The sequence below is a fragment of the Phoca vitulina genome, unplaced genomic scaffold (genome assembly GCF_004348235.1).
Source record: "Phoca vitulina isolate PV1807 unplaced genomic scaffold, GSC_HSeal_1.0 scaffold96, whole genome shotgun sequence".
In the NCBI taxonomy this organism is placed as follows: domain Eukaryota; kingdom Metazoa; phylum Chordata; class Mammalia; order Carnivora; family Phocidae; genus Phoca; species Phoca vitulina.
Genome location: NW_022589799.1, coordinates 1,107,826 through 1,129,557, shown reverse-complemented (window position 1 = coordinate 1,129,557; position 21,732 = coordinate 1,107,826). Strand labels below are relative to the sequence as shown.

The 21,732-nt window shown below is 48.4% G+C and overlaps 1 protein-coding gene across 1 annotated transcript in view; it reads left to right on the top strand.

Moving 5' to 3' along the window:
• The window catches only part of TUFT1 (tuftelin 1), a 43,247-nt gene extending 30,635 nt beyond the window's left edge, over positions 1 to 12,612 (top strand). Inside the window, exons 6-12 of the mRNA XM_032397073.1 lie at positions 3,252 to 3,365; positions 6,864 to 6,992; positions 7,622 to 7,716; positions 9,797 to 9,902; positions 10,966 to 11,049; positions 11,684 to 11,784; positions 12,334 to 12,612. Of these exons, the coding sequence (XP_032252964.1) occupies positions 3,252 to 3,365; positions 6,864 to 6,992; positions 7,622 to 7,716; positions 9,797 to 9,902; positions 10,966 to 11,049; positions 11,684 to 11,784; positions 12,334 to 12,400 (696 nt within the window). The 3' untranslated portion in view covers positions 12,401 to 12,612. The remainder of the gene's footprint in view (positions 1 to 3,251; positions 3,366 to 6,863; positions 6,993 to 7,621; positions 7,717 to 9,796; positions 9,903 to 10,965; positions 11,050 to 11,683; positions 11,785 to 12,333) is intronic.
• The last annotated feature ends 9,120 nt before the right edge of the window (positions 12,613 to 21,732 follow it).

Sequence of the window (21,732 nt, the reverse complement as noted above, 5' to 3'; positions counted from 1 at the left end):
TTTTATTTATTTGACAGAGAGAAGACAGCCAGAGAGGGAACACAAGCAGGGGGAGTGGGAGAGGGAAAAGCAGGCTTCCCGCGGAGCAGGGAGCCTGATGCGGGGCTCTATCCCTGGACCCCGGGATCATGACCTGAGCCAAAGGCAGACGCTTAACGACTCGGCCACCCAGGCGCCCCATCTTTTCTTTTTTTTTTTTTGAAGATTTTGTTTTTTGGGATGCCTGGGTGGCTCAGTCCGTTAAGCATCTGCCTTTGGCTCTGGTCATGATCCCAGGGTCCTGGGGCTTCTTGCTCAGTGGGGAGCCTGCTTCTCCCTCTGCCTGCCACTCCCCCTGCTTGTGCTCTCTCTCTCTCTCTTTCTGACAAATAAATAAAATCTTAAAAAAAAAAAAGATTTTGTTTTTATTTTTTTTAAGTAATCTCTACACCCAACATGGGGCTCAAACTGACAACCCAGAGATCAAGAGTCTCATGCTCTTCTGACTGAGCCAGCCAGGCACCCTGCTAGTTTATTTTTCTATACACAGACCACCGTATCTAAATACCACATGCATGTATGTTTGTATATATGGTAATATATACATACACACCATAGATACATGTATAAATAACGTGTGTATGTTATACTTTGAACATGCACAGATGCAGGGTCATGATAAATACATTACTCCTTGCTTACTTTTCAGTTTTTTTAAACTGATAGCCTTCTATCAATTTATTAAATTTATAGCCTTCTTTCTATGTTAGTACATGTAGATCTACCTCATTCTTTTGAATAATGGCGTAGTAGTATTTTTTTCCACGGCTGTCCTTGTTTATTTATTTATTTTTTAAAACTCCAGTATAGTTAACATACAGTGTTGGTTTCAGGTGTACAATGTAGTGATTCAACAATCCTATGTATCCCCACCCAATGCTCATCATGGCTATCTTTTTTGAAAAAAAATTTTCCCCCAGCTTTATTGAGGTGTGATTGACAAATAAACATGGCTATACTTATAAAAAAAAAAAAGGCCTCTGTTATTACATTTTTTGTGATTATGTAATAAGATATGCTTATCATAGAAACTTTAGGAAATTCGGAAACACAGAAACGTGAAAGAAGAAAAAATGTCATTCAAATCTACCCAGAAAAAAACCACAGTTTGAAATGCAAATATGTATTACACTATTGAGATTATACTGCATATAGCATTTCTTTCTGTTTGTTTTTTTTTGCTTGGGTGGATTTTTTGGTTTTGTTTGTTTTTGTTTTTTTGGATTGTTATTTCTGGCCCTTGAGTGCCTGGCTAAATCAGATCTACCCATCCATTCAGGGCATATTATCATTTCTGGTCTCATAAAGGCCTTTCACCTTTTTCTTTTTTTTGGCCTCTCCCCTCCCCAGCCAAAAGGTATACATTCTAATATATTCAATGTATGATTTAGATGTGCCTTTGTTTTCAATTTTCATAATGGATTTGTGCTATATTTCTCTTGTTTTCCTTTTTAACCAACACCATGTTCTTAGGATCTATCCACATTGCTGTGCTTAAATCTAATGTGTTTCTAACTCCTACATGCAAAGTTTTATAACTGCCTTTTTTCTCTTCATATTATACCATGAAAATTTTCCATGTCATTAAATAGTCTTATAAGAACATTTGAAATAAGCACGTAGTAGTTATGCTCCAGGAGCCCTTTATTTTTATTTATTTATTTATTTAAAGATTTTATTTATTTATTTGACAAAGAGAGACACAGCCAGGGAGGGAACACGAGCAGGGGGAGTGGGAGAGGGAGAAGCAGGCTTCCCGCCGAGCAGAGAGCCCGATGCGGGGCTCGATCCCAGGACCCCGGGATCATGACCTGAGCCGAAGGCAGCTGCTTAACGACTGAGCCACCCAGGTACCCCTCCAGGAGCCCTTTAAATCATTCTCACCTGCTCAGCCGCTTAGGTACAGATCTAGGGCAGTTGACTGGATAACTTCTTGATGGCTAGAGTTTGGCATGTTGTGATTCTAGCCACTCACTCTAGATGTGCAATTTGAATTTTTTCCCTTCCCCCGAACCACCGTATTTAGCAAATGTGCTGCTGGCAACAGGTTATAATCACACCTGGTATTGTTTGTTCAGCTGCTGCTTCTCACAAGCTCTAAGCCCTGCCGGATATTGTCCTCTTTTTGAGGCAGCCTGGAAGGCAGGGCATGGTAAGGAGTCTTCTTGCTACTTCACAGATAGAGAAGTGAAGGCCCACTGGACTCAGTGATCGCGCAGCGACTGGGACCCTGTGGCCCGCCTCCCAGTTGAGCTCCGTCCTTCCTAATGTGCAAGACGGGGAAAGATTTTTCTGTCAGACTCGCTGGGAGGTGGTAACTGAAATGTCTGGTACCTGTGCGGCAGAGGTGGGGGCAAGACCCCACATGCCAGCTCAGCGCTAACCACCAACCCACCATTGGGTGTTTCTGGAGAGAGACTCGTGGTAACCTCGATGAAGACACCTTTTCTCACATCGAATCAGATTCCTGGAGTCATGGGTGCTTTTGCTCTAAACCTGCCTGTCCATCAGTAACCCTCTACATGCTGATCTCTGTGCTAGATGCAGAGAAGACCAAAAGATGTGCCTTTGGGATGCACCCCTCGTGGTGGGTGTGGCACAGTCCCTGCCCTTGGGGCACTGTAGTCTAAAGGGGAACACGGCCCCTGCTCTCAGAGAACTCTAGCCTGATGGAAGCAGGACCCGCAGGTGAGGATGGCATAAGCATACCTGTTAATCAGTTGATACCTGTATAAAAATTACTGAGTTTGTCCTAAAATCATTCAGCGATTTGAGGCTAGTTGAGTTCCTTAGGATATGAAGAAAGAGTGTTTTCACGTGAATAACTCAGAGCACCTGGGTGCCCAAGACTAACTCTCCCGCTGAGTGATGTGAGGGTGGTCTGGACAAGAGGGCCCAAGTGTGTGTTGCGGGGGACCCTCTCTCTCTCTCTCTTTTTTTAATGGTAATTCTTTTTTTAAGATTTTATTTACTTATTTGACAGAGAGAGAGAGAGAGCGAGAGAGGGAACACAAGCAGGGGGAGTGGGAGAGGGAGAAGCAGGTTCCCCGCTGAGCAGGAAGCCCGATGCAGGGCTCGATCCCAGGACCCTGGGATCATGACCTGAGCCGAAGGCAGACGCTTAACCGACTGAGCCACCCAGGCGCCCCGAGGGGGACCTTCTCTTATACAAACACAGGGCCTTCCCCTTCTCTTCCCTGCTCTGACTATAGGTAGATGCCTATATAAATGAAGACGTTGAGAGCTTGAGGAAGACCGTGCGGGACCTGCTTGTCAAACTGCAGGAGGCTGAGCGGCAGCACCAGTCCGACCGTGTGGCTTTTGAGGTGAGATTTGGGATTTGAGGAGAACGTGCCCCAAGGGTTGGGCTGCTGGATATAGGTGCCAGGGACTTAGCATGGACTTCATGTCTTTCTGGCTGTGTGCCATCAACTGGAGAGGCTAGGCTTTGAGGCCTGGGCACTTTCCTCTCTGCTTTTCGCATTCCTGGACATGTATCGTTTTTGCTGTTCAAGGCTAGCCCATGGTTTAAAGGTTGGTACTTGGTTTTCTACTGAAGTTGAGTGGTAGTGCTGGTCTGGGATAGCAAGTAACTCAGGGGGCATTACTCTTACCACAGTAAGAATTACTGGGCTCTAGGCACCATGCAGGCAGGGACTGTTGTTGTCAAGGTCACCCTGCATCCCCATGTCTGGCATAACGCCAGATGTAAGGTGGGTACCTCTTAAGTGTGGACTAGTTAAGTGGATGGAACAGTGTGGTTGTAGAAGGATCTGTGCCCATGGAGTCAGAGGACTTGAAGTCAAATCTTGATTTTACTATGCAGAGCTTTGTGATCTTGAATGAGTATTTCAATTATTGTTACAAAAGTAATACTAAATTATTATGGAAGATTAAAGAAGTACAAAAGTCTGTAGAGAGTGAAAGCCCCCCCCCCCATTAAAAACTGTTTGAGGTCTGCCATACTTTCCAGAAAATTCTTTGTGTATAAAATGAGGTACACTGGGAAAACACTAGGCTTCTGTGTGAGATTAACCATCTGTTGTCTGCTATTGTTCAGCCACATGTAAAGTATTTCTGTGTCATAAATTTGTAATGATAGGATATGCCCTGCCCAGGCATGCCAGGAGCTGGTGGTAGGAAGAAGACTGATGCTTCTCTTCCATGGGACTAAGAGAGAGAATTTTTGAGAGGGATATTGAGGCGGAGGAAGAAGGCACAGGGATAATCAATTGCCTTTAGAGATGACCAATTATTTGAGCAAGTAATTTAACCTAAGTATCAGTTCCAAATTATGTAAAAATGGGTCATTTTAAGTATATCTTACAAGTGTGGTGTGTGAATTGAGTGAGGTAAGATATGTAAGTATATTTATTACTCTGAAGGATTTTAGAAATATAAGATACCCTATATTTTTCTTAGTGATCAATTTAGTGAAGTGGGTTTTCCCACTTAGCGTGATACTGCGATTAGTTTGGTCTCAGAACAAAGTAGCTGGGCAGTAAAGGAGTTTGCTGCATCTGTTTCAGATTCCACAATTTGGATAACTGGGTTGACGATGTATCATTTTGGTGACTAGCTGTTCCCTGCCTTCTTGGTACACAGCAGGAGGAAGGGGCGGTTGAGGCTGTAGCACTGACCAGACTGTGAATTTTGGAAAGAAATTTCTACACCAAGAGGCATTATGAAGCACTGGTTGGTTTTGGCCATCCATGGAGGGGTCTGCTCGCTCTGGGTTTCAGTGCTTGGACAAAAGGGTCCATGATGAAAGCCTAAGGCCAGAAGGTCCCTGACAGCTGTAGCCACCCGCCTACAGTTTCTAAGAAGGGGCTGCCCTTGGTAAGTAGCACCGGCCTGTAATCAGAGGTGCTGTTTCCACTGTTGGGGTAGGTTGGCACGCCCTTTTATGACTAAGAGGTTCCTTCGGGGCATTGCTGACTGGAGCAACAAGGACAGATGTGGCAGAGGAGTATGTTTTCTTCCCTTTGTGATCCCATAGCAGAGTGAGGACAGCCCGTGGCACATTAACGCTGTGCTCTGAGTACACATCAACCTGGGTGCAGTGTTAGGTACAGAAATGAGAGGTTTTGTTTTTACGTTCCTGTCCATGGGGCTGGCCTGTTCCAGGCTAATATGGGACCTCCGGAGGCTTTTCTCGGTCTTTGCTAGTGAATGAGACTCTCTGATCTACTTTTCTGAGCCAGGGGGTAGCAAGGGCAAGATTGTCAATTACCGTGCACACAACCTGCCAGTAAGCATGGGTTTTCCGTTCTCCCAGCAGCAACCTGCTGTCAGGAAGGGTTCATGGAGAGTCTGCTCTGCACAGGGCTGGTGTGCAGCATGGACGTGTCCCATCACACATCATCCTGTGCTGTGCTTTCTCTTCCCTGATTCTGACTTTGGGAGGAGTCAGACAAACTGGCTTCTTTGGTGTTCTGTTTTCCCAGGGCTGCGTGGACTTTTGAGAGGTTCCGTGGATTCTTTTTCAGTAACTGACTGGGGAGTCAGTGTGGGGTAGCTGGGAAGAACTGAGATGGATGATGAAGGCACTGTGTTCTAGCATTGGCTCTGTTATTCCCTAGCTGTGTACCTTGGGGAGATCAGTTGACCTTTAGTTGCAAAAGGAGAGGATCGGACTAGATGAATACCAATTCCACTCACGACGTTAGCGAGCAGTAACTGTGTGCTAGGTACTGTGCTGAGCTCAAGGCCTCTGTCATGGTACTCAAGGCCCCTGCCAATGGCCCACTGGGGAGCGCACACAAGCGACTGGGCAAAATCCATTTGGTGCTGTAAGAGGGAAGGCCACACCAGTGGAAGGACTCCTCACCGGGCATGGAGGCTTCTGGAAGGAAGGGTATCTAAGCTGAGACCTGAAGTTGGCATGTGGGAGGAAGGGAGGCAAGTTCTTCCTTAATTTTTCATTCTACAGTTCTGCTTCTATCCGTCCCAAATTGGCTTATCGTCTTGGAAATGGAGCAGTTCTTCTGGTGCTTAGTAGCCCTTCCAGAGGCCATTTTGGCCTTTATATTGCAGGCTGTAATATTGCTTGATGTGAGGATGAGGAAGAGTGGGGACACAGAAGGAAGGATGTGGAGATGTGCTCCCCTGGATTCTTTGCATTTGCATTTGTAGGAAAGCCACAGTACTGGGTTAAGCTTGGGTGGCACTGGCCGCCTTGGGGGGATGCTGAAGAAGTCCACCATCTGGAAGGTGAGAGGGGTGCCACCATGAAGAAGAGAGGGGTGCCTCCCTTCTCCCATCACTGCGCCTGGGGTCCTGGGTTCTCTCCTAAGGTTTTTATCCACGTTTGCTCTTTCCCCTCCATCCCCTTCACCCATCCCCATCCTGTCTGGGTTCCAGATGTCACTCTAAAGTAGAGCTTGATCAGGGCGCCTGGGTGGTGCAGTCAGTTAAGTGTCTGACTTGGTTTCAGCTCAGGTCATGATGTCAGGGTTGTGAGATTGAGCCCCGTGTCCGGCTCTACACTCAGTGTGAAGTCTGCTTAAGACTTTCTCTCCCTCTCCTTCTGCCCTCCCCACCACCCCCACCCCTCACACCTTCTCCCTCAAATAAATAAATAAATCTTAAAAAAAAAATAGAGTAGAACTTGATCAACTATGTGAACCCTGGAAATGGAGATACCTGCTGAAAATGGAGATACCTGCTAGTTTCCCAAGTCGTCCTAGAACCGTGAATGGGAAAGAGCGGGGTGCCTCCCTTCTCCCATCACTGCGCCCGGGGTCCTGGGTTCTCTCCTAAGGTTTTTATCCACGTTTGCTCTCTCCCCTCCATCCCCTTCACCCATCCCCATCCTGTCTTAGGTCACACTCAGCCGGTACCAGAGAGAAGCAGAACAGAGTCAAGTGGCCCTTCAGAGAGCGGAGGACAGAGTGGAGCAGAAGGAGGCAGATGTGGGAGAGCTCCAGAAGCGCTTGCTAGGCGTGCAGGCGGTAATTGTTGGAGTCCTGCCTTCAGGGCCTAACTCCTGGGCTGGGGCCTGGGGAGGAGGGGGGGCTGGTCCTGGGACTGACTGAGACCACTGTAGTCTGCTTTTCTGAGCAGCTCCAGAAAAACACACTTCACGGCTTCCTCAGCAAATACCTTTGAGAACCTTTTAGCCTTTAAGGAACAAGAGGTCTTTCTCTCAGCTAGGCTCAGCCCTTGCTAACTAGAGTTGAACCCATTTCCATTTCAGTTGGGTTCTTGTAGAGCTGCCCTTTATGGGCTTTTGAAGTGTGCTTAAAAGAAAAGAAAAAAGACAAGACTGCTCTTAAGGAGCCACTGGGCCTGGTTTCCCGGGGACCGGCAGCCCTAGCCGGCAGGTGGGCCTGGATAATGCAGGGCCAGGCTCTCTGTCCAGATAGCTGGGTGAGGCTGGGAAGTTTCTGTGTGCTGAGGGTGGGAAGGGTTATCCCTGACAGGGGAGGGCGCCCCAGCAAACCAGCTTGGCCTGCTGCTCGTTGGCAGATGTCCCAGACCCAGTAGGGGCTGAGCCCCAGCCCCCAGGCCCCTTTCACCCCAAACACGGAAACCCTTGCCACCTCCTTATCCTAGATTTTCTTCCCTTCGGCCCATCCAGGAGCATCAGACCTTACTGGTGAAGGTTAGGGAAGGGGAAACAGCCCTGGAGGAACTTCGGAGCAAGAACACTGACTGCCAAACGGAACGAGAAAAGTAAGGGCCCTCGTCCCCCGGGAAGCTGGGGTGCAGGGAGGGGAGGGCAGGCCACGCAGCCTGCAGCTCTGTGCGGCCAGGCCTGGGGAGGAAGTTCCAGCTCTGACTCACGGGTGGCTGCTCTGGGTGGGGTCCCGCCCAGGGAGAGACTGTTTGGGAGGCTGCCATCTCTGAGGAGGTCATTTTCCATGGAGTAGGAGCCTAAAGCGAAGGCTTGCATGGTGTTGGAGCGAGGTGGGGCGAGAGCCGGTGACGGACCCGCCGCCGTGGCTCGCCGGAGGCTGCTGTGGTGGTGTTGCGCTGCATGTTCCTCCCCCAGACACAAGGCCAGCTGTAAAGTGTTTGAGGGTAAATCAGACAACTTCCTCACAAGTCATGCTTCGAAAAACACAGCGAGCGGCGTCATGAAGAGATTCTGAACTTCCTGTCACTGGAAGCTGCCGCACCTGAGAGCCGGCATCGGCCGTGGCGTGCAGGGGATCTCTGGGATCCTTCTCCACCCCAAGGTTTTCATGGATGCCGTCTGATCAGAGATCAGAGGCCCTACCAGGGAAACCTGCAGAGCAAAGAGTAGGCCATTTGGGACCTTCAAGATTTGGGAAATTGTTTATGCTGCTGGCTACTAATAAATAAGGCCTCAAATGTAAATCAAAGTTAACACCAGCATACTGGGCCTGCCCTCCGTGGTGTAAGTTGGATCTTTTTAAGTTCAACGGACGTCACCTGGAGGGCCTTCTAAGGCATTGCAAGATTAACAGACATGATCCCTTTTTTTTTTTTAAGACTTTATTTATTTATTTGACAGAGATAGAGCATGAGAGAACACAATCGGGGGAGCAGCAGAGGGAGAGGGAGAAGCAGGCTCCCCACTGAGCAGAAGGAGCCCGATGTGGGGCTCGATCCCAGGACCCTGGGGTCATGACCTGAGCCGAAGGCAGACGCTTAACCGACTGAGCCACTCAGCCACCCCAACAGACATGATCCTTACCCCCTTGGACCCTGCAGTCGGTGGGGGGCATCTTCTCTCCTTTGGGATAACCTCAGTCTAGGCATGGGACATGCAGACATTTTATTGTCGCCTCCTTTTGGGCTCGACGTCATCACGGAATTGTTTTAAATTACTCAGCACTCCTCCTTTCTCAGCAGTGGTGCTCATGGGCAGGTGACTGAAAGGAAGCAGCAGGAGAAACAAAAGAAGACCCAGATAATCCAAAACAGAGGCTTGGGAATGGCAGGCGATGGCTATGCACCATAAACGTTAATTTTCTAAATAAAAGGAGACTGAGCAATAGGGCACTGGAGAGCTGAGGGTGGACTCTTAGATTGTTTGAGGCTTAGGGAGGATGTCGGGGCTCAGATTGCATTGTACCCCGCCCCCACCCTCACCGGGAGCACTGCCCTTCCAACGGCACCTGTCTGCTTCCTCAGGCAGGAGCAGAGAGTGATGGGCACCGGCGGTCCTTCAGAGGTCTGAACTCCTGGACACCCTGCCCAGTCGCCGGACCTCTGGGGATCTTGGCCCAGTTTAGAAGATGCAGAGGATATAGCAGTGTCTGGGAATCAGGAGACTTAGGAACACACCTGTGTGAAGAGGCTTTAAGGACCCGTAAATCTTATCTCCCTTTGACATAGAGTCCTTTCCAACAGCTTGACGGCATTGGGTATTAAACTCCCAGCTCCCACTTGAATCTTTCCAGGAATGAGGAGCTCATCACAGCTGAGGCAGTCCACGTTCTGACAGCTTTGATGCTGAGAAAGTCTGTCCTTTGTTAGCATAAGGACTGCTTCCCTGGACATCTACCTACTGGTTATAGTTATACCTTCTGGAGCATTCCAGAATGACTTATCCATTCTTACCTCTCTGAGCTGCAATGTCCTTGTTCAGACTAGCTGATCTCTAGTGAGGCTTCCACTGTGCTGTTCCAAGGTGTCCCGAGCACCTCCGCCCCATGGCAGATCACTGGGGCATCAGGCAGAGGGGATCCAGTTCATGGAAGCCCCCAAGCCCAAGGTTCTTCCTGTGACTGGGTAGAGAAGGCATCTTTTCCCCTCGCCTCAGCTTTCTGGTCTTAATGCCCAGGGCTGCCAGTCTGGAAAAGGAAGTGGCTGGGTTGCGGGAGAAGATCCACCACTTGGATGACATGCTGAAGAGCCAGCAGCGGAAAGTGCGGCAAATGATAGAGCAGGTAAACAGGGCCCGTGTTACCACGCGTCACCTGCTCGGGAAGTCGCCACATGGAGCCCAGCCCTGTTTTCCTGTCAAGTCCATGCTTTTGCTGTTCACTCTCTTGGGGAGCTTGGCTTATATTCCTTATATTAAAACATTTATGGCTACCAATTACTAGGTTTGGGTGATTGGGATTTGCTTTTCTCCCATCTTTCCCCTATGGTTTTAGTCATTTGCCTTTGCTTTCCAATGGGAAAAGAAGGAAAAGTTAGTCTCTCTTACACTTTGAAGAGTGCTGGTAAATGAATAATGAAGTCACAATAAACTCACTTATCTGTGTGCAGATTATCAACCTTTGTACCTCACGGCAGATTTTCTGCCTTTCCCCACCTGAGCTTCAGGGTAGCATACTCAGGATATGGCATTTTGCAGAATTGTCTTGAGAACTTAAAACCCTCTAACTGGGAGGGCATATTTGCTGCATGTCAGCTCCATGAGTACTAGGATTTTTCTGTTTGGTTCACTGCTATTTCCCAGTGTCTAGAACAGAGCCTGTCACATAGTAAGCACTCAACAAATATTTCTTTTTCTTTTCTTTTCCTTTTTTAGATTTTTATTTATTTATTTGAGAGAGAGAGCACAGGGGAGGGACAGAGGGAGAGGGAGAAGCAGGCTCCCCGCTGAGAAGGGAGCCCCGACGCGGGGATTAATCCCAGGGCCCTGGGATCATGACCCGAGCCAAAGGCAGACGCCCAATCAACTGAGCCACAGGCACCCCAACAAATATTTCTTGAATGAATAAATAATTTGTATTTCCCAACATCAAATGGAATGGGTTTTGAGCCATCCATGATTTTGGATCATCAGGATGGTGTTCTCACAACCCCTCCCCTCACGCCTGGGATAATCAAGAGCTCAATATCGACTGAAATGAGGCTTTTCTAGAAAAGCTAAGCAAGTTGTGTAAGAGGTGCAAAAGTCTGCCTTATGTTTCTGCTGGCTCCCCGGCAGCAGGGTGAAGTTCGACGAGTGTGTACTGAGTCATTTCAAAATGAACCCCATTTTCTCCCACATCTTTGTAGCTCCAGAATTCAAAAGCTGTGGTCCAGTCAAAGGACAGCACCATCCAGGAGCTCAAGGAGAAAATTGCCTACCTGGAAGCAGAGGTGTGTGCACTGGGCAGCCCTGGGAAGGGAGCAGGCTCTTGAAGACAGGACTGTACATAGGGAGGGAGAGATTCTGGAGGGCTCTTCGTCCTGTCTGGCTGCTGCTGGGAAGTGAGTATCTGGGAAGATTGTTGACGTGCAGTTCAGTTGAGTCAGTGTTTTCTGAGAACCTTCAGGGAGTTACGGTGGTAAAACCTGTCCCCACTCTAAAGGGACACATCATCCCTGTGTGAGCCGCGTGCCATGGGCTTAGCAGAGGAGGTGACAGTGGAGCTGGGCTGTGAAGGGGGAGGCGTTCTGTAGGAGGGCTCTTGTCTTCTCCACGGCTAAGGTGATGGCCTCGATCAGCTCATGAGTTCTTCTTAGTCTAATTTCCACCTTTCCTGAGAGCTGGGGAGGACAGCAGGGAAGGATCAGTGTTGCACACAGTTCTTGAGGGGAGGAGGCAGGAGCGAGAACTGGAGGAAGAGGGTGGTCGGGAGTGGTGAAGATGAGGGGTGGGGGAAGAGGGCAGCCTGGTGGTGGCACGCATGGTAGGGGTGGCGGTGACTGCAGCACAAACAGGTGCAGAGACCAGAATGAGCTAGTTAAATGTCACAAATGGCCAACTCTGACCCCACAACTTGTATTACAGAATTTAGAGATGCATGACCGGATGGAACACCTGATAGAAAAGCAGATCAGTCATGGCCACTTTAGCACCCAGACCTGGACCAAGACTGAGAACCTGGGCAGGTGAGTGGGCGTGCCTGTGCTGGGGCCTGGTGAGAAGTGAGGGAAGAGGGACAGAGCTGTGGGGAGGAAAGCTTTAGTGCTGAGGCAAGGGCAAGGCTCTTTTAAATCCCGCTTATGCTCACAGTCTCTAATCTGACCTGTTCTCCACCTGAACCATTTTCTAACCAGGTCAGAGTAGACACTGATAGCACAACGCCAGGGAGGCCCATGAACAGCCTCTGGACACAGATGGACCCCCTGCAATTGTTTGCAAAAATCATGAAGGTGTAGCAAGTGTGTATTTCTAGAGAGAGGGCCTTTTGTTTCTAAGAGACTCACAAAAAGGTCCCAGACTTTGAAAAAAGTCAAGACTCACAGCTAGACCCGCTTCTCAGTCCCTGTGTTTCCATCACCCCTGCCCCCCAGACAGCAGCATGACCCCCCGTATCTTCTCTTAGACGCTGCTGACAGTCAGTGTTTCGAAGTGTGGACGCGAGGGGGCCGATGCGGGAGGTGGCCGCGTGTGGGGCGGGCGGCAAGCAGCACTCAGTGTTTCTGGCTTTCTTTCAGCGTGAGGATATCCAAGCCCCCCAGCGCTGATAAGCCCCTGCCTCTTATCCGAGTGGTGGAAACATGAGCGGGAGGAGCCGGATGCTGCTCTTGGTGCTACCTGTCGCCTGCGGAGAAGCCCGCCAGCCCCGCAGGCTCTTCGCCCCGACTTCGACTTCCTGGCCGCTCCCGGGCTGCACTCAGGGCTGGGCAGTTCACGTGTCCCACTCTTCCCAAACTCCTGTCCCCCGTCTGCTGGGCAGACAGAGGGTGAACACTTCCTCTGGACACCGCAGCCCTCGGGAGGACGTTAACCGGCCAGCAAGAGCCAGGGCAGTATCCTTATTCCTGTAGTTCCTGTTTTTCTCTGTAGCAGAGCCTCCCTTCTCCTGTAGACTGGAGCTCAGCTGGCCCAGAACGCAGGCCGTCACTGGGTTGGGAGCCTCACCCGGCGATGCCGGAGGCACCGCTGTCCACAGCGATGGGAGGGCAGCCCGGGGGCATGAAGTTCCCTCCACAAACACGGCTCAGCTCTTTGCAACACGTTGTTTGTTTTCCCACTCGCCCCGCCCTTAGCCCCTGCTGAGCCGGGCCTCCTACGGACAGACACAGGGCGGCCTGTCATGGCCTGGGCAGAGCCAGCGAGCCTCAGCTTTGACCGGCCAGCCTTGTCTTCCTGGGAGAAGGAAATGTGCATTCCGGGAGTAGCTTTTAGTGGAAGGATTCTGTAGGGCCACAGGTAGTTCCGTGTGACTTCTCTCTGCTGGGAAGCCTCCCGGCATCTCAGGGTTTTCCCCTAAGATGCAGTGCAAGGTACACGTCCGTCTTCTTGACTCAAGAGCCTAAAAACTGTTTTCACTGGGTTACATCAATTTCAGTGAAACTCTCATTGTATTTATTTTGCTAAGTTATTGGTGTTTTTCTTTACATCTCACGACGGATTTAATACCAGAGTTTTACAGCCTTCTTTTGTGGTGTTTGGATTTGCTCCGTGCTGGGAAAAATGTGTTCCCACTTCTCCTACCTCCTTCTTTCCCTTCCTCCTTCAAACCTGATCTGAACTTCAGGAAAGCAAGCATATTTGCCCTGAGGCTTTGGGGTCTGAGTGTGTGTTGTTTGGGGGGGAGGGGTGATCAGGACTCTCTTGGGTGGGATTGAGTTCTTCTCCTCAGCCCTCTGCACCCTCCGCTCCACAGTCAGTCTGTTTTCTGGCTCTGAATGACCCTGACACTCATCGTGTTTTCTTTAGGGCTCTTCCTGCAGCCTCAAGGAGGAGATAAGCATCAGAATGTGGTACTGTAGGGCACAGAAACATTCAAAGTCAACATGGATCAAATCTTTAGGTTCTACTTGGCTCAGAACCAGAAGCCCGACGTCTGTGTGTTTCTGTGTGTCAGGACTGGGCTGACAGGCCGGTGCTGTCCAGAATGCTGTTCTGGTGTTCCGCATTCACTTTCCTCATTTGTAAAAAGAGGGGTCCGGATGGTCTCCATGGGCCTGTCCAGTTCTGATGTTCTTTCCTGTGGCATAGTCTTTGTATGGCAAACTTAATAAAATATGTTAATGTGTCTCTTTGAGCTGCTGGCCTGTTCCCCCGCCGCCCAACCCCCCCTCACCACCCCCAACTTTCCTGGGAGGATGAAAAAACATGATTTTAATGCCTGTTGAAGATGGGCCCCCTGTTGTCCACATCTGGAAGGTGTGGGTCAGACAGCCCAAACACTAAAGGACTGTGGCATTCAGAGGAGTTAGAATGTCCCTCTTAAGCAGCTCAGCTTTGTGGGCTGAGTCTTCACTGTAGGAGGTGGCCCTATCTGGGGTGGTGGCTTTGTGGGAGCCCTAGGCTTGGCCAGTGTGTGTCCTCCTCGATGGGAGAAGAACTGGTCACAGTGGAGGTCCTGTGACTACTTAGAGATTCACCAATCAGCATGGGAGGAAATGGAGCCACTCCAGGCCCTTGGCGGAAACGCCAAGCCTCTGGAAATGCTGACAGCAGCCGTTTAAGGGTTTCTCTGGGCATCGTTCAATTAGTCCACTGCTCTTTTTCTTTCTTCCTGCCAAGAATGTAGTTGACTGCAGAGCCCCCAGGGGCATAGCCAAGTTTACACAAATCTTTTCTAGACCAAAGAAACTAGAAATGCAGCCCCCTTTGTCCCTGGCCCCTTCCTTCTAGTTCCCCTTTCCCCTTCAATGGGAAGAACGGAAATTTTTCTCTTAGGACTCTTCTTCCCCCTTCTGCTTGTCAGCGACTTCACACCCCAGGTTTCAGAATGCATTGGAAACCTTCCATTCCAGACCTGGGTTTGTCTTCTGACAGCCCAGGGTTCTCTTCTTTCTTTGGCAGTCTTGCTTGGCAGGGGTATAGCTAGACTGTGCTTGTTCGCAGAGTGTGAAGAGGGTGGAAGTGGGGTGGGGTTGCCTGTGGCGCCAAGACTTGCAAGGCTGGAAGGCAGGAGTGAGTGTGCTGCCATACAGGGAAAGGGAGGCTCTCAAGCTGGGCCCCCAGGGCGTGGTGGGAAGAGCAGAGACTCGGACTGGAGATAAAGAAGGGGTCTGGAGACTAGAACTGGGGCTCTGAGAGGGTCCTTGGACCGAGACGCGCCTCTGCTGTGTATTTGCCACAGTCTAGTTGTACCACCACCGAAAGGAGCAGGGGCTTGCCCCCGAGGCTAAGGAGCGACTCTGGGAAGAGAATGCCGTGGGAAAGATCGTTTATACCTCAGCCGCCTTTTCAATGGAGAGCCGAGACGGGAGGAGGAGATAGAGCCCAGAGCCTGAGGAAGGGTGTGGTGAGCAAGCGGCTCCTGATTTCAGCAACCTGTTTATTGCCTGTGTTAGGTCACTGGTAAGCCAACTCTTCTGCGCTGCTTGAATATTTTGTGGAGCGAAGATTGAATCTGCCTGCCCGGGCCCTTTGCCACGAAGGCCTGTTTCTTTGAGCTGGGTGCTGAGAGCTGCCCGGACACGCAGCCGTCAGCACCCAGCTTCCTGCAAGCCTGCGTCAGCCCCGACGTGGGAAAATCAGGTTGCAGGAGCACGCCTTGCCTCCTGCGTGAAAAGCCCGGGAGGGACATGGTATTGCAACCAGGAGGTGCATGGCAACTTCTTAAATTTGTATTTATTTTTTTATTTAAGTTCCAGTTAATACACAGTGTAATATTGGTTTCAGGTGTACAATTTAGTGATTCAACATTTCCATACATCACCTGGTGCTCATCTCTGCATTTCTTAATCCCCATCACGTATTTAACCCATCCCCCCACCCATGGCAACTTTTTTTTTTTAATATTTATTTATTTGGGAGAGAGACAGAGATAGAGCACGAGTGGGGAGGAGAGGGAGAAGCAGGCTCCCTGCTGAGCAGGGAATCCGCTGCGGGGCTCGATCCCAGGACCCCAGGATCATGACCTGAGCCAGAGGCAGTCGCTTAACTGACTAAGCCACCCAGGGGCTCCTCGGCAACTTTTTTTTTAAAACGAAATTTCTAAAGCCCAAAGTTGATTCGCGCATCTTCATCTCTATTTAAAAGACTCTTTCACTATGAAGTGTTCCAAGATTTACCCTGGAAAGATGCTTTGATACGATATGGCTTAAAACAATTTGACCAAGGAGGGCAATGTCCCTCGGGGTCCTGAAGCAGCTCTTCCTCTTTAATGAGCTCTTCAGTATGTGTTGCTGTTTTTTGTGGGGCTTCTAATAATCCCCTGGGCTCCCTCATTCCTCAGAGCCAAGCGTTGCAGAGCTGGGGCTTGAGCTTGTTGAGGCTCTGACCCAACAGCAGATGTTAGCCTAGGGCCCTTGGACTCTTTCATGCTTGATTTAGCACTCTGGCTTTACAAGGAGAGATTGTGTCCTATCTTCTCTGTCCCAGTTCTAAGCACCGTGGCCTTGAAACTCAAAGTTGGAGACCTAAATATTCCCTAGACCCTCTTTCTCCAGGCTGAGGACAAAGGAGATGTTTTTTACAGGTGAGTAATTGCTAGCTCCATGTGCTCTGCGGGTTGGCAGCGAGACTTCTTTGAACTCTGAAATGTGTGTGACCTTTCTGCCGGAATCTCTCTTCCCCTGGAGCCTTCTGGGACATGGGACTGACGGTGGACGGTGACAGGATAATGCATTTCCTGACAAGGTCTTGGTCACCAAGTTGTAGACCACAGGATCTCAGTCAGCTGAGGGGGAAAGAAGTCACTCCCCCCTCATCACTTAATCGGCCAATTCAGTGCTAGGCCTTTCCTCCCTCTACCCAGAATACTGTCTGCAGCAGTTTTGGGACCCTTATACCTGTTTTTTTGTCTATCTGTATGTGTATGTGTGTGAGCGGGCCTGCTATGTAAAACATATTGTGGGGAAAAAAATTTGAAAAACACTGGTGTTTAGGAAAAGCTCCATTTTCCACCGATGTTTCCTCTGTACACACAGGACACTTCACTTCACCGAACGGGTAGGATTTTCCCCACACCAAACCACTGAGGATGCCCGCTGGGTGTCCTGCAATTTAACTCCATTCTGACACCATCTGCCCGGAGACACCATCCTATCCCTCAGGGTAAGGGCTCAGCCCACAAGGCTGCTCTCCACTTCAGATGCCAATCGCAAGTAGCAGGTCCCCAGGTTCCCACAACTTCTGTCTGACTTGGCTACAAATTGGAGGTTCCCACAACTGCTTCTTTAGCTTCGATTCATTTGCTAGAGTGGATCACAGAACTCAGGGAAACATTGAAGTTTACAGTTTATTACAGGACATGATAAAAGATACAGATGAAGAGATACCTAGGGTGAGGTCTGGGAAGGTTCCGAGTGCAGAAGCCTCTGTCCCCATGGAGCTGGGGGGTGCGCCACCCTCCAGGTGTGCATGTGTTTGCCGGCCTGAAAGCTCTTGGAACCCCATATTATTGGGGGTGTTTGGAGGCTTTCTCAAATAGGCATGGTCCATTATTAACTCCATTTCCAGGCCCTCCCCTCTCTGAAGAATGGGGGATGAGGCTGCAAATGCCAAGCTTCTAATCATGGCTTGATCTTTCTGGGGACCAGCCCTCATCCAGGAGCTTGCCCAGAGCGCCTCATGAGAACAAAGATGCTCCTGGTGTTCTTTTATCATTAGGAAATCACAAGGGTTACAGGAGCCCTGTGTTAGGAACCAAGGCCAAAAACCAAATATTAGAACAAGAAATGTTCCCAATGCTCTTATCACTTAGGATATTACAAGTGTTTTAGGAGCTCTGTGCCAGGAACTGGGAGCTGAGACCAATATATGTATTTTTTCTATTATCTCACAACTGGTCTACAGGGCAGACCTCTCTCCTTGGATATATTGTAATCTCAGGGTCAGGAGGACAGGAATTGACTACCTTCCAAAATATCTCCCCTATTCTCTTTCTCTTTGTAAAAAGAGTCACTCTCTTCTGTGATTCAGGCTAGAGACTTTAAAGCTGTCTTTGACTCCTCTTTCCATTCCTTCATCTTTTGTGTCCAGTTGGTCAACATGTCCTGACGCTTCCTTGTTTGAAAAATCCCTCAGACTCGCCTCTTCTTGTGTCCACAGCCTTGTCTCAGCCAGTCTTGAAGGCTGGACTGCCTCAGAAGCCGGTGCCTGCCGGCTCCCTACCTTCTGGTCTAACCTACCCCAAGCTCATCCTCCTTACCACCAGCATTTGAATCTTTCCCAAATACTAGTTTCATCCTATTAGCTGGGGTTATTCAGCCAGGATGAAAAAAGGCTGATGGGAAACAGGACAGTCTCCAAAGATGAAAATCTATCCTGTAGGAGGAGGGGCAGGTTTACTCCATTGGCTCCAGAGGGCAGAACTCAGGTCTGTGGGTGGCTTTGGTGTGAGACATCCAAGAAACAAAAGAATGCATTGACAAGGAGAGAGTCGACTGGACTGTCCTGTCCAGTTGGCAAGTTTCCCTGCAGACACCAGTAATAGCCCAATTAGAAAACACCCTGAAATATAAAATACCTAGAAATGGAGTGCCTATGTGGCGCAGTTGGTTCAGCGTCAGACTCTTGGCTTCAGCTCAGGTCATGATCTCAGGGTTGTGGGCTTGAGCCCCGCAGTGGGCTCCACGCTCAGCAGGGAGTCTGCTTGAGTTTCTCTCTCCCTCTCTCTCTGCCCCCCCCACCCCATGCTCGCTCGCTCTTAAATAAATAAATAAATAAATCTTTAAAAAGGTACCTAGAAATCGCCTTTATTGGAAATGTCAATGAGCAATGTGAAGACAATGACCAAATTTTGTTGAGAAATATGGGAAAAGTCAATGAAGAAAAACTTCCCTGGCTGGCAAAGTTAAGATTGTAAAGATGTCAATTCTTTCTTAATTTATTTTCAGGCTTTGTGTAATTACAGTGAAAATCCCAATAGAGTCCTTTTAGAATTGGATATAATTATTTTAAAATTTATCTGGAAGAATAAACAGGGGAGATGGCAAAGAAAATGTTGAAGACAGAGCTTAATTGGGAGAAGTATTAGCCTTGGCAGATAGTAAAACATTATATAGCTTATACATCAATTTAACAGACTGGCTAGGCAAAAATAGACCCAATTTTATATTAGCATTTAAAAAGAACAATGGGAGGGATGCCTGGGTGGCTCAGTCAGTTGAGCGTCTGCCTTCAGCTCTGGTCATGGTCACAGGGTCCTAGGATGGAGCCCCATGTTGGGCTCCTTGCTCAGCAGGGTGTCTGCTTCTCTCCCTGCTCTGCCTGTCGCTCCCCCTGCTTGTGCTCTCTCTCTCTGACAAATAAATAAATAAAATCTTTAAAAAAAATAAAAAGAACAATGGGGAGAAAGGCATTTGAATAGTTGGTTAAAATTTGGGGTGTTGGGGGTAGGTAGGGGACTCTATCCTTATATAGTACAACTAAATAAATTCCAGGTAAATTAAATATTACAAGTTAACTGTAGAAAAAAAATAATTTAATAACTCTGAGAGGAGATCCATTTAGAATTTTAGTACTAAAGGTCATGAAAGTATATGTCAATTATACCTCAATAAAAAAATTTTAATTCACAAAAATGTGAATTCTGAATTAAACTAAAGGCCAAAAGAATGAGGAATTATTAGTGACAGAGATGATGAAAATGTAATATTTTTACTGATAAGCTCAAACAAATTGATAAAAATACTAAGATCCCCTTAGTCCACTGGTCAATATAAGAATGGATAGTTCATGCACATATTTATTAAGCTCCCACTCTGTGCAAGCCATCTAGCCTTGGTCTGAGGATTCCAGTAGGGTGACAGCAGTCAGAGAGACAAGTGTGTCAAGTGGGATAATGGGGGTTGCAAGTCCAATTGGCTTAAGCAATAAAGGATCAGTCTTACGGTTCAGGTGACAGAAAAGTCAAGAGATGCTGTAGGCCCAGGGAAGTGTTCATAGAGTACTTTGAGGTCTCACTAAAGACCTGGGTTCATTCTGTTTCTTCTCTCTGCGCCAGAGATTTGTTGCAGTGCTTCTTGTAATAGTGTGAAATGGGAAACAACACAAGTCCAACAACAGGGAAATGGGTCCAGTGCATGAGGATGTGGCTTCCCTGGGACATTCTGCATTCACTACAGATGGCCTTTATGAAGACTCTTTCGCATCAGAGAACAGTGCTGAGAATGTTAAGTGACAGAAAGTAGGGCACACCATTTTATGGACACTTACTACAACTTTGCAAAAGAAAAAAATGTTTCTAAAAAGGCTAGAAATAAATACTCTGAACCACTCATCATGCTAGTGCAGCGCGGTTTGTTGTTCCACTTGGTTTTTGTTATCTTGATTTCCAAATTTCCTATGGCGTTCATTCTTTTCTCTCCAGCAAGGCTGCTTCCCACACTGCCTTCGGCTCATGCGGGGATCAGTCCTGTCTTTGCACATTTTCTGGTGTTATTTCCTTCACCTGGAATGCCTTCCTCTTTTGACTTAGTAACCCATTAGATATTTACTGATAATCAACACAAGGAAATTGTGCAGCGTATGGAACATAACTTACATGAAAACACTTTGTAAAGTGCTTTACAGCTGTTAGTTTTTATTGTTAGGAATTAAAAAGGAAGAAGAGGGGGAGGAAGAGAAAGGCACCTATTATTTGCACAGTATTGTGCCAGGTGCTAAGGGAGGTCAGACTGGAAGAATCCAGAAGCTTACCATCTCGTCAGGTGGGTGGGGGATAAACAACAACATGTGGAATGCTAACATGAGAGAGGCCGTGAGAGAAGGATGGGGAGGATGTGGGGTTAGAAGAAGACCCTGAAGGATTTGGTCAGATAGGGTCCCAGGCAAAAAGAAAGCCCGAGTTATAACTAATCAGCCTGTGCGGGGGGTGGTGGGGGGTGGGCACAGCTGAAGAGCCCTGCAGAGGAAAAGTAGTGGGGGACTAGGGTGGGCACTGCCCCCAGAGCCTGGACTCTGATCTTTACAGCAACGGCTCTCCAGTGGAGTTTTTTAAAACTAGTATGAAGGTTTCAGGGGGCCAGGGGTCTTCACTTGTTCAACACTGAATCCCTAGTGTATAGAAGTGTGGTTCCTGGCACACAGTAGATACTCAATAAATGTTAGTTGAAGGGAAGTGGGAATGAAGGCTAATCCCAAAGAGGTGGATGACACAGATTGAAAGGTAAAGGCTGGTGGCAGACAAGTTAACAGATGGCTAGGCACCTCCAGGTATGAAGTAATGAGAGACTGACTTGGGCTAAGGGCCACGGAACTGGAAAGTAAGGGACTGCTGGGAGAGTCATTTGGAAAGATGGGATAGGTCCTGGTGACCAACTGAACGCAGGACATGGAGAGAAAAGAATCAGAGATAACATCAAGGAAAGGCACTTATGCTTCCTCTGCCAGGAAGTCTTCCCAGAATTCTCAAGCCCGTGCTGTGTGTTCCCTTTCTGAGTGCAACACAAATAATCTGTATTACCCCGTTTTAGGGTGTAAACATTATAATCCAGACTTTGCATGTTTCCCCAACTAGACTGCAAGCTTTTAAAGGTCAGAGGTATCTCCCATCCCCCCAATGCCTGACCCTACTGCTGCCCCAAGTAGATGCTCAGTAAGTCTTTACTGATTTAGCAGAAACCTGTATTCTCCTCTGTGCTGAAGAGGGCACTTTACTTTTTTTTTTTTTTTAATTGTTTTCATCTTCTCTCTTAGTTGGTTCCAGGGAGTGAGGAGGAGGTACATCCTGAGTACTAATAGTTTTCCCATGGAAAAGTCAAGTGCCAACTATTGGCATTGCCACCAGCAATGAAGAATTTCATCCATTCATTTGTTTGTATATCGGGTTTGTCATAGGGGAAATAGTGTAGCATAGAGCCTAAGCCCCACACGGGCTTTGGATCTTCCTTATAATCTTAGATCTGTCATTTACTGGCCATGCTGGTTTGGAAAATGTATTTAATCTCTCTTAGCTTTAATTTCCTCATCCATAAAATCAAGAT